This window comes from Myotis myotis, unplaced genomic scaffold, assembly GCF_014108235.1.
Source record: "Myotis myotis isolate mMyoMyo1 unplaced genomic scaffold, mMyoMyo1.p scaffold_m19_p_12, whole genome shotgun sequence".
NCBI lineage: Eukaryota > Metazoa > Chordata > Mammalia > Chiroptera > Vespertilionidae > Myotis > Myotis myotis.
Window position 1 is genome coordinate 70,966,074 of NW_023416316.1, and position 13,075 is coordinate 70,979,148.

Below are 13,075 nucleotides of genomic sequence, written 5' to 3' on the forward strand. Positions count from 1 at the left end.
TCATTAGGAATGTAAAATGGTACAGCCACTTTGGAAAACAGTCTGGCAGTTCCACAGAGTTACCATATAACCCAGCAATTCCACTCCTATCTAGAAACGCGAGATAAATAAAAGCATATGTCCAAGCAAACCTTGTAAATGATGATTATATTAGCATTACTCAATAATAGCCAAAAGACAGCATTTTAATGTCCACTGACTGATGAATGAGCAAACAAATGTGGTATATCCAATGAAATTTATTCTTACCATAAAAAGAATGAAATTTTAAGATATGCTATATGAGCCTTGTAATGCAAAGTGAAAGAAACCAATCACAAAAGAACACATAATGTGTAATTCCATTTATATGAAATATCCAGAATAGCCACATCCATAGAGAAAGAAGATTAGTGGTTGCTAGCACTGGCAGGCCAGAGGATAGGTAGGTAATAGCTAAATGGCATGGGGTTTCTCTCAGAGGTGAAGAAAACTGACTGGTGGTTGCATATATCTACGAATATAATAAAAGCCATTGAATTAACTGAACACTTTGAATGGATCAATTATGTGATATGCTAATTATATGTCAATGAAGCTATTTAAAAGCAAAAACAACTTTCTAAAGTGTTTCCCTTAAAGGGCTAACAACCCCAAGAGTTTCTTTTTGTCTGTGCTCACCTGGGTACGTCTGGCTTAGGAATTCTTCCTCTAAGGACCAGGGCTCTTCACCTTGCTCCAACTTTAAGATCACTGGGGGTTTGGTAATGCAATACCCTGTGAACAGAACAATTGAGAGTATATACAGAGCAGATCCATCTTTTTAGTTTCTGAAAATAAAAGTACCTATTTGCAGGTTTTAATGGGAAAATAATGACACAAACATTGTTTCTATTTCTCTAAAGGTTTCAGTTACTTAGGCCTCTTAATCAAAAACCTAAAGATTAATCCCTATAAAGGATCCATGTGTTTTGAAAATTTAAAAAGAGGAAATTTCTTCTAGAGGCAGTCGCAGCGGAAGGGCTGCTCACCCATGGAGACGAGGTGGCTGTAGTTCTCCAGCATCACCTCTCTGTACAGGGTCCTCTGCCCAAGACCCAGGCACTGCCACTCAGCCCTGGTGAGCTCCACAGCCACGTCTTCGAATGACACTGATCCCTGTAATAACATTTCGTTCAAAAGTTCAGAATTACGTGACAAAGAAAATACCTTTGAGAACTATTATTTTCCTATTTACTCTCAAGGCTCAAAAACAGTTATCAAGGATGTCTAATTTTAACTTAATTTGTTTTTAACTATGGAGTTGTTCAATTAGCTTCTAATGTACCATTATTCATTTACATTTATGATTTACAGTTTTGCTTTGTTTTTGTTAATCTTCACCCAAGGATATTTTTCCACTGATTTTTTAGAGTGGAATGGAGGGAGGGAAGGGAGAGAGAGAGGAAGAAAGAGAGGGAGAGAAAGAGAAATACTGATGTGGGAGAAACACATCGATTTGCTGCTCTGCCATGCACCCCGACTAGGGCTGGGGATGGAACCTACAACTCAGTTATGTGCTCTTAACCAGGAATTGACCCATGACCCTATGGTGCACAGGCCAACACTAACCACTAAGCCAAACAAACCAGGCCAAATTACAGTTTTTTTAAACAAAACAAATCCAGTGTAAAGAGACCTCCTACAGCTCTTCTACATCCCAAGTGATTATCCTGGGTATTCTAGAGAATTCTAGGATGTTCAATCCCTCCTTGGACATCACTACCATACATAATGGGAGTCAAGAAAGAGATGCATGTAAGATGTGGAGATATCATACATGATTGAGCTCATAAATAAATAAATGTATCTATATATATAAAAGGCTAATATGCTAAGTGTCCTTCCTTCCATCTGACCGGTCGCTATGATGCTCACAACCACCAGGGGGAAGACTCTCAACACAGGAGCCTCAGAGCTGAAGGGACTTGGCAGTGGTGGCTCTCGGATGACGCACCCGAAACCAGAGAGGAGGGAGCCCAATTCCTTGTGGGGCCCGATTCCACCTTCAGCTGTGGGTTATGTTGTTACTGGGGTACTGTCTTCCCCCAATCTGGTTTACTGCATACTTGCATTTGCATTCCACACCTTGTATGACAGCAACTTTGCAGAGTGCCCTCTCACACTCCAGGAACCCTCAGGGGATGTTGGAGAGCTGGTTTCAGCCCGATCCCCACAGGCCTGGCCAGGCCAAGAGACCCTAACCTGCCAGAGGGACGCTGCTCACTCTGCAGACGCTTTCCTTTCCATGTGCATGAATCCGTGCACCGGGTCACTAGTAAAGATATATAAATCTAGAACTATGAAGAGCAAAGAACCTACCAAGGAGGTGGAATCACAGAGACCAGTATGAGAGAACACAATCTACACTGAAGTAACAGCAACTACTATAAGGATAGGGAAGTAGTCACAGAGCAGAAGCAGAAACCAATGTGATAACTACTTTCTTATGTAGCTACCCTTGTGTGGCTCTAGCAACGAGCTGCTCCTTCAATGCTGGTGCCAAATACTGACTTGAGACACAAAAGGAAAAATGTGCTATAAGTCTAATGTGACAGATCCGTTCATGTTGCTACTGAAGAGTCTATGGAATGTAAAGCTGGAACTGTCCCTTAAACTAGTATACGCATGATTTTAGAGCACAGAAAGGAGGTCTAGGATGGAGACAACATTAAGGAGTTACTAGCAATTTAGATGGTAACTGAGTCATCAGAAGGAACCAGACAGCAACTTGAGCATGAAGGAAATGAGCAAAGCAAAAAAGCTGGGCTGAAAAAAGTACCAAAAACATTTGAGAAATATTAAGAGGCTAGCAGAGCCCTGGCAGGTATTGCTCAGAGGTTAGAGCGTTGGCCTGAGCACCAAAGGGTCTTGAATTTAATTCCTGGTTAAGGACACGTACCTGGGTTGCAGGTTTGATCCCTAGGTCCAGTCCGGGGTCTGGTTGTGCTTCGTGTGGGAGGCAACCACTAACCAATGTGTCTCACATTGATGATTTTCTCTCTACCTCTATCTCTGTCTCTCCCTCCCTCTTTTCCCCTCTCCCTCCGTTTTTCCTTTCCACTCTCACTAATAATTAATGGAAAATATATCCTCAGGTGAGGATTAACAAATAATCTATACTAATAATAGAGGAATACGCAAATTGTCTAGGATGCCATCACAGTGACAGTAATGTTCCGCAGGCTGCGTGGGGCAACAAGGCTGACAGGGGGGTTAGTGAGGGATGACCAAACAACTAAACAGCAGGCTGCGTGGGGCAACCAGGCCAGGAGGGGGGCATTTTGGGGAGACCAGGCCGGAGGGGAGGTGGGGGGGATGAGTTGTGGGTGACCAGGCCAGCAGGGGGGTGTGGTTGGTGTTGACCAGGCAAGCAGGGGGGACAGTTAGGGGAGATCAGGCAGGCAGGCAGGTGGGCAGTTAGGAGCCAGCAGTCCCAGATTGTAAGAGGGATGTCCCAGATTGGAGAGGGTGCAGGCTGGGCTGAGAGGACCCCCCCATCCCTGCCCCCGTGCATGAATTTTGTGCACTGGGCCTCTAGTAATAGATAAAGTCACTAACAGAAAAAGTATAGGCCACAAAGCCAGAGAACTTTTTGAAAAGTAGTAATAGATGCATGAGAGAGCAGAGTTTTGGAAAACAAAAAAAAGGGAAAGTTTCCACAAATCTTCAAAGGGGCTGGTGGTGAGAAGCAGAGAGTTGCTGTCCAAGGAGCATGTTTCACTTGTGAAAAACATTATGTTCTAGAGATCTGCTGTACAACACTGTGCCTCTACTTAACACTGAATTGTACACAGAGAAATTTGTTGAAAGTGGATCTTGTCACAATTAAAAAATAGAAAGAATGGGAAGGAGATTAAGAGATAAGAGGACAGACACAATCCAATTACATGTTCATTCATGTCTTCATTACTGAGTGAATACCTGCTCTGTGTGAAGCTCAGAACTAGTAGCTGGGAACTAAAACAAATGAAAACAAGAACAGGAACACTTATCATTAAATGTATTGTAATCTAAACAAATGAAGAAAATTTAACTATATTTTCCAAAACTAAAATATTAGTGAGAAAAATGGAATTTTTTCATTTTAGCTAATCTTTAATATCTGGCTTAATAAACATCAGCTGGATTTTTTTTTTTTAATTAAGCTAACAAGTGGTTTAGGTAAAAATGTTGAAGCAGGCATCCCAGAAAATTATCTCCTCCACTAAAGCAATGAAAAAACTAGCAAAAATTATAGAAGTTAGCAAAGGCAATCTGTGGAAATATACAAGAAAAACGGCTGACTCACAGTAAGAACAATATTGTGTCCTTTTAATTTAACCCTCTCTCTCCAACTCAGCAGTAGTTTGAGAACCAACAGTCTGCAACCAGCAGCCTGGCAACTACAGGAGGATTGGAGTTCCATCAAATCAAAACCTCATTCCCAGAAAACTGTCATCACTTGGTCTATTTGGAGGTTCCCTGAAAGACCCGGCTTACAAGGATGTCTTTATCTGAGCTAACTTGGAGCTTACATAGTGGGAATAGACTATCTTCAGACGCATCTGTCAAAACACTGAAAGGCAAAAAAACACTGAAAGACATTTGTTTAACTCAGTGGCTACCTGAGGTGGTAATAACAGCAGGGGCAAACAATGACCAATCGAGAAGCTTAAAAGGAAATGCTGGGGAATGAAAGGTCAATGAAGATTCTGTAAAGCTCCTATATATTCCTGGGGATCTGGAAGGTCACTTACATGCAATTCATATTTATGCAGAGTAATTTTGAGGATATTCAGTTGATTCATCAGAAAAATGTCTTAGTTCAACCCCTGTGTTTGAGTTTCTGAAAATTAGTATTGACTGAGTTTACATATAGCATTAAGTCTTCTACTTTTATTAAAGAACAATTAGAGACAATATTCTATATTATGTCAGGGTTATGTTACTGGAAAGTTGTTACTGACATTCTGACACAGATACCAGAACCCCCAGAAATAAATTTCTGCATATATCCACATGCCAACTTTGTTCTGCTGTTCATCTGTATTTCTATATCTTCTCTGAATGCATCTGATCCATTTCAATTTCTATTTTTCCATGTTAACATAGAGACACTTAAACCCTTATAAAATCCACTGTAAAATAAATAGGTTATTAAAAACTGAACTCACCTGAGCTTTGTTCATTTTCTGCTGCTCCTGCACGAAGGTAAAAAACTGTGAAGGTCTAGCTGGGGAGAAGGGAAGAGAAATGGGGTCATGAGAAACCTGGTCTGCCTTACAATTCCTATATTCATCTGCCTAAAAAATCTCCTAACACCAGGTGGAGAAAAGGCTTCCCTATGGCAGAATGTCCCTTTGACGTTTTTTTTATTATTGATTTCAGAGAGGAAGGAAGAGGGAGAGACAGAAACATCAATGATGAGAATCGCTGCCTCCTTCATTACCCCACTGGAGATTGAGCCCACAACCCGGGCATATGCCTCGACCAGGAATCGAACGGTGGCCTCCTAATTCATAGGTTGATGCTCAACCACTGAGCTACACCAGCTGGGCCCCTCTGACAGTCTTGAGGAGGAACATCAGAAACCACACAGAGGTAGCACCTACTGAATATCTGCCTCTCTGAGATGATCACGTGGGCTTAATCTTGCATTTTCACTAACTAAACTGCTTTTTGTCAATGAATTAACAATTTATGCTCCCTCCTAATTAAAACAAAAAACATTTTTTAAAGTAAATAAAACAGAGGATTCCTTAAATAAATTCAGGTACACCAGAGGTGAAACGCCCTACTTTCATTAAAACTAATGTCAAAAAACTACTCTTGCTGGATTATTAATCAAGTTCTTGTTGTCTTTACAGCTTTAGTTTCCCCAGAAAACTCTAAAATATGGTGGGACATTTTATGTAAGAAATACATTCTTAAACATTTTGCTCTAAATTGGTTACAGTTTCTACAAAGATCTTTTGAGATGTTTATAGCACTTTTCTGTGTGAGTAAACAGCCCCGCTTGGGCTACCCGCTGCTGGAAGGGCTCACCGGCCGCTTGCAAAGGCTTATGGGCTGCTCACAAGGCTCACTGACGGGGCTGTGATTGAGTAATTACACTGAGAAGGCTCTGGGAGCCGCCAGGTGCCTGGTCTCAGGGTGTTCGCAGAACCAGCTGGGCCAGAGCCTCCACTCCTGCTTCTAGTGGAGCAAATCAGCACCTGCTCCTTTCTAGAAACTTCTGCCTCTGCTCTGAAGCTCTGGTGAAGGGCCTGTCAGAATGGCTCTTCTTCCAAGTGGCAGCTGTTTCTGGGGTCCCTCCTTCCTGGCGTGAAAGAGTTACTTTGCTCCAGAGGAACTGGGACCTGAGCCTGAGAAACAAATGCACTTTATTTGAAACCTCCCGCCGACATTCTAAGCCTGACCCTTTTGGAATTCACTAAGAATGTACCACCCAGGACTGGAGCCAGCAGCTCCTGCACCTGAAATGTGGCTGCTCCGCAGGACGGTCATATTTTGACTGTATTGAATTAAATCAGTATTGAATTCATTCACCACCTTTCTTTTCACTGTGACTACTGAAATTTTTTAAATGATATTTTTATATTATATTTGCATTATCTTTCTATTGGCCAGCACTGCATGTGAGGGCCAGACTGGACCTTTGAGGACGGAGGCAGCCTGGACAGTGCAGGAAGCTGCAAAAGCCTCAGTCTGACCCGGGTTTCTGGAGAAAACCCACGAACCCCAGGGATATTTACCAAATGGTGAGGTCCTGTCCCCCTTCACTTTACAATCACGTCTCCGGGAATTTGGGGACAGGCTACTCTTCTATGTGCTGCAAAGGTTGCAACTTCGGTTTGGGGCGGGTTCTCAGGAAGCAGAGATAGGGGGTAACATCTGCATTTGCATCCTACCGCTCTCCGCGGCCAGCTCTTGCCCTGGGGTATATCATTCCGCCCCCAGGAAAGTCCTCTCGCTTCTTAAAATGGCACGTCCATACCGACAAGTAGGCTTGTTGTCAGCGCTAAATGAAACAAAACAAGGGAACAAAGTGTCTCGGTAGCCATTTACACAGTGATCACACGGCATTTGGCAAAGTAATTTGCAGATGACACCTTATTTCGTTCTCAGAATATCTGCATAAACTATGAGTAGCCCCTTGTGCACTGTGAGCGTCCAGAGGGTGCAGTCCCCCGCTCGCCGCACAGGGCGTGTCCTCCCAGGAGGACTCGGTCCCACCTGCGCTGCGGGAGCCGACGAGGGGGACCCGCACGTACACGGGCTTGGGGCAGGGAGGGCCCGCCTGCGGAACCCCGGGACTGCCGGCTCCCGCGCCCCACACTTGAGTTACCTGACCGCGGGGGCTCGGGCTCTCACTCAGGTGCGCAGGCTGTGCTTCCGCACAGACCCCGGAAGGCGGCAGGGAAGAGGCGGGACTGCTGGGCACCAGCGCAGAGTGCCTGCTGAAGACCCTTTCCCAGAGGCCTGTTCGGTAGGCCCACACATTCAAGACTACATTTCCCATGAACCCTTGAGACCGAAGGAAGTAATTTTTAAAGCATTTCCGCTTCAGTAGCCCGTTGGACCTGACCCCTGGAGACTTCCTGAATCCACTGAGATTTGGGTTTAGACTTTAGGACCTAACAACACGTTGCAGAGCGTGGTACTTGGTGGGATCCGGGTTGGAAAGACAAGAGCTGCAAGAGACACCAATTGAGGAAACACAAATATGAACCAGATATTAGAAATATTAAGGAAAATTACCATTACCTTGGTTAGTGTGATAAGACAAGGGTGGACAAAAGTTACTACTAATAATAATACAATAAGTAATAATACAAGAATAGCTGTTGTAATGTACCCCTCGAGTAACACAGGACGCAAGATCAAATCAATGAGTCATTTAATCAATAAAGCTGGCGACTGGGAGGGAGAAGCGGCTCCAAATCTCACAGTGCCCCCTTGGCCGAAACATCATACTTATAGAGGCAAATATCACAAAGGTATTGATTACATCTCGAGGTTTGGAATGAGGAACCTGGTTTGCAAAAGCAGTTTGTTACAGAAGCTAGATTGAGCAAGTTAGTTATCTACAAAGATTATAGTTTCAGGTCTTGGGACCACTGAGTCAACGGAAACATTTTCTAAAGCCACTGAAGCAATTTAAAGTAATTGTACTGTCCTGGTCTCCAGGTGCAGAGGAATGTGTTTTGAAAGACCAGTAAAACCACAATCAATGGGGTATTCAATCGAATGAGATGATTTATATAAGTTCAGAAAATCAAAATAACTTCTCTAATATTTTAGCAAGCAAATAATTACAGAAGAACAGCAGGGTTAAAATATGAAACAGCAATTGCTACCTGAGATGATTGCTACCATGCTTCATAAACTTTCATGTACTCACTACTGTGAACTTATTTTTGCCTACCCTTGAATTTGGACTATGCAGGAAAATGCTGTACTTTAAACATACTTACTGATATAGTTACAATTTAAAAATAATATATTTATAATTTACTTTTTAAAAATTAAGCAAAACAGAGAAAGCAAATATGTTAAAAGATTAAGAATCATTAAATCTGTGCAGTATGTGTACATGATATTCATTTTACTATTTCTGCTATTCAGAGTGTTTAAATTTCTTTTTAATAAACAGTAAAAGACATGGGGGTGGTGTGAGATGGAAAGAGATTAGGTACACTACTAATCTAGAAGTATACCTTTTAAAATCAAGCTGCCAAGGAAGTAAAAGTAAACACAAGAATCCCTTTCACAGCTGTGAAATAGAACAAACCTAGAAAATTGAGCCAGCATTAACCTATTAAAAAGTAACATCTGTGACCAGCAGGATTCAGGTGGGGGAGGAGGCAATAATCTAGCTGTTCAAATTACATAAATAATACATGAAAACCATACAACCCCCAATAAGAAAATGATTATTGCATGAATTTTGCATTTCTGTGAAGTACATCTTCCTTGAAACTTAATGTGTGCACACATCAAATTAGAGACATGGATACAATAACATAATTTTCTCCTATTAGATTTTTTTAGAGCAATTTTAGGTTTACAGAGTCATTCAGCAGAATGCAAAAAGAGTTTTCATATACTCCATCTCACTAGTTAGAGTGCACTATTGTAAGAGTCCTGACTATATTTTCAATGACCTCCTTGGGCATCACAGACAGGCAAGGGCTATCTCATGCCTTTATTATGGTATGCCTGTTTTCAAACTGTTGATGGTAGACCAAAAATAAATAAATAAAATACATAGCATACCTTTACACTTTCTCTCTCTCTCTCTCTCTCTCTCTCTCTCTCTCTCTCTCTCTCCCTACACACACACACACACACACACACACACACACACACACACTCGCGCTCTCTCTGATGTATTTGCGTCTTGGATGTTATTGTCCTATTCGTGGATGGAGTCTCCTTGCAGGGTGTCTGATTATGTAGCTCACTTCCTACCACATCATGCCAATCATTGTGGAGGTGCTGACTGAACAACCATCAAAAACCTATATGACAAGACATGACACAGAAGGAACAGAACACGAATATACACAAGACACCTATAACCCTAACAAAAGTGACCACCAGAGAAACGAGAAAAGAGAGCAAGAATGATAGTGAGAAAAGAAAAAGAAAGAAAGAGAGAAGGAATATGGGGAGAAAAGGAGAACAGAGAAGAGAGCCGATAGGCCTAAATTTAGGAAGTGGAAAAGTTACAAAAAATTAGAAGAAGAAAAGAGAAAAAAATAAAAAATAAATTGAAGGGTGAAGAAAATGATAAGAGAAGGGGAAATGGAGTAGGAGCAGGGAAGAGGAAATTAGAAATATGAATAAACCAACACATCAAAAAAAAGCAGATAAAGAAGATCAATTTTTTAAAGGGGGAAAGAAAGAAAAGAGAAAACCTAAAATGTAGGGAAAAGGTACAAAAAAAGGGAAAATTATTAAAAATATTTAAATAAAAATAAAAAATTGAAGTGTCATTCGCTTCAGCCAAGTATAATTGCCCCATAGGAGCAGGTTTAGGACCATACTCTTCTGTTCTGTCTGCCAATTCTGGACTTCCTGTTAGGTACTTAGGTGCTGACCACTGTCAGGTGCTGTCTTTTGGCTTTTGGCGCCCTGTTTGACTCTCCAAGCAATCTAAAGGTTAGGTCTAATGGTTAGGTCCTCCGGTTAGGTGTGTCTCCGCAGGCCTTAGGGGTATGCAGGCGGGGCCAATCTGCCCTCTTTTCCTGTCTGCCAGCTGTCGATCTTAATCACTCAAGCATCAGTTTCTGACAGGTGTTGGTGCTGTTTCACTTTCAGGGAATAAGATCTTTCTTTTTCTTGGAACACTTTCCTTTCTCATCTGCTTGCTGACCTCATCCATCTCATGGCTTTAATGGCATCTATACTGTCATGATTCCGCATTTACTTATCCATCCCAAACCTTTGCACACAGTCCCGATTCCCACCCAGCTGCCAGCATGACATCTCCATATGGGTGCCTAATGTGCCCAAACCAACCAGACTTCCCCTGAACCTGCTCTCACTTGGTCTCCCTCTTCTCCATGACAGCAACTCCATCCTGACAGGTGTTCAGGCCCCAGCTTTGTGGTCTTTCTTGACTTCTCCCCTCTCTCCACCCCTCCTTTTCCCCAGCAGCAAAGCCTCTATATCCAGCTTCAGAAAGTGCCCTCATCTGACCCCTTGAGTGCCTCCCCTTACTCTGCTCAGAGTCGCCATCACCACTTGACAGGATGACTGTAGCTTCTGCTAACCATGCCCTGCTCTTTCCCTCACCCCTGCACTTTCTCTCCACCCGGTACCAGATGACCCAGAGGAGTCACTCTGCAGCTCGAAGCTGCAATAGCATTCTACTCATCAGAGTTCAAGCCACAGTGTGTGCATCCCCTGGGACTCTTAAATGATCTGGCCCTTGGTCACCTGTCTGATCTAACTACAATGCAGACCCCTCACTCTCTCCGCTCCACCTCACAGGTCTTCATGTGCTTCTCAAATGTGGCAAGATGCTCCTGCCCCAGGACTTAACATTTTCCGTTTCTTTACCTTGAATCCCTGCCCATGACACACACATGGTGGTCTCCCTCCTTCCCCCGAGGTCTCTGCTCAAATGTCTCCCTGTCGATGAGATCTCCCAGATCCCTTGCAGTGATCACTAACCAGGAACAGTGATGACTTCCTCACATGTCACCTCCCCTACTACCTTTCTGCCCCATTTCTCTTTACAGCTCCCATGACCATTTGGTGTGCCAAGTTTCATCCTTGTTTGTATATCGTTTGTCCTTCCTCACTGTAAACTTCATGAGAGCAGGGATTGGCTTTATCACTTTGTCAATACTTTATCTCCAATACCATAGGCACACAATAAATGCATCACATGTTGGAAGAATGAACAAATTACATGAGAGTAAAGAAACTCTGTTATAATTTACTGTAATGAGTCTGTAGCTTCATCTAAATCTGCATGGGAACCTATCTACATGTCAGCTACTTAATTTTCGAATGTGTCATTAATTTTCTATGAGAGTATCCTGGAAACATCTGTATATTTAGAAATTGTTAATAGTAAATAGTAGAGAACACACTAAAAGTAGATTAAGTATTGAAATATACCTTCCAGACACACAAACTTACCTCAGAAAGAGTATAGCAGACTGAATTTGAAACCATCTAACTTGTTAGGGATTGCTTGTGAATTCAGAGCACATATGTCCAAAGCAACACTGCTCATACCTCAGGTTAGGGCAATCTGCAGGAAGCAGGAGCCTTGGATTGTAATGTTCTTGAAGGTCTACAGATCTGGGGAAAGAGACTACTTATTGAGGAATGCTATAGAACGGCGTAGGCCCCTAAAAACGCAGAGATGATACTCTTACAAACTCAAGACATTTAAAAGCCGCCATGTATATAGGCTTTAGAGGTAAAACTCACTTATTTGCTTGTCACCTCTACTCTCAGTATTTCCCTTCACCACCACTCACTTCAGAAAACAGATGTGTAGATTTCCCACACACTAACCAATTCTGTGACACCAGCTCGGAGTCCCACCATTGAGCTCAATTCTGACACTCTCGACTGCAGATAGCATCAGACTCCACAAGCCCAGTCCCACAAGATGTCCCGTCACCCACCTCAGGTGCCAATCACAGTCCCAAGTTGTTACTTGTGCTTCAGACTATAGGGCTATAAATTGGAGGTTCTTACAAAACCCTCTTAGGTTTAATTAATTTGCTAGAGCAGCTCATAGACCTGAGGAAAACAGTTTACTTTCTAGGTTATTCCATCTTACAAAAGAAGAAATTCTGCCATTTTGACAACATGGATGAACCTGGAGAGCATTATGCTAAGTGAAAAAGCCAGGTAGAGAAAGAACAATAGTGCATGGTATAACTTATATATGGAATCTCTAAAAAAAATGTTGAATTCATAGAAGCATAGAGTAAAATGGTGGTTACCAAGAGCTGGTGGGGTGGGGTAAATGGAGAGTGATTGGTAGAAGGCTGCAAACTTTCAGTTATAAGATGAATAAATTCTAAGAATCTTACCTATAGTATGGTGACTATAGTTGATAAAACTGTATTGGATAATTGAAATTTGCTAAGACAGTAGACCTTAAGCATTCTCACATCACACACCCTGCATTCCCCCTGAAAAAGGTAACTTTGTGAAGTGATAGATGTGATTGTGGGAACCCTTTCACAATATATATGAATACCAAATCATCAAATCATCATGTTGAACACTTTAAATATAATGTGACATTATCTCTAAACTTCACCTAACTAATGCTGGAAAAGTTTAAATAAAGTCACAAAAAAAGAAAGGAAAATTATTTGGTAACCATAGGATTAGAGATCATGGAATTTCCCATTCCAATTATTCCCCTGGTTTTCCAGTTCAATATTTCCTCCAGGTTTGGAAGACCATAGGCCAAGGACTACTTGATGGTTCTGCTTGAAATCAACCTATCCTATCTAATAAAATAGTAATATGCAAATTGACCATCACTCCAACACACAAGATGGCCGCCCCCATGTGGACACAAGATGGC

The 13,075-nt window shown here is 42.1% G+C and overlaps 1 protein-coding gene across 26 annotated transcripts in view; it reads right to left on the minus strand.

Annotated features, from left to right (window-relative positions):
* LOC118667622 (zinc finger protein 658B-like) overlaps nt 1–7,492 on the minus strand; it is a 33,727-nt gene extending 26,235 nt beyond the window's left edge. For 9 of the 26 annotated variants that reach the window (XR_004971347.1, XM_036331359.1, XM_036331356.1 and 6 more), the window contains exons 1-5: nt 7,349–7,492; nt 6,756–7,021; nt 5,175–5,233; nt 1,011–1,137; nt 661–756 (exon numbers count right to left, since the gene is read on the minus strand). Coding sequence is in view for 16 of the 26 variants with exons in the window: in XM_036331359.1 (XP_036187252.1) it covers nt 661–756; nt 1,011–1,137; nt 5,175–5,189 (238 nt within the window). In the remaining 10 variants the exon portion in view is untranslated. Of the gene's footprint in view, nt 1–660; nt 757–1,010; nt 1,138–5,174; nt 5,234–6,755; nt 7,022–7,348 lie in introns of those variants that run through there. The other 17 variants (XM_036331337.1, XM_036331336.1, XM_036331335.1 and 14 more) reach the window with 17 other exon arrangements.
* Nucleotides 7,493–13,075: the final 5,583 nt, after the last annotated feature.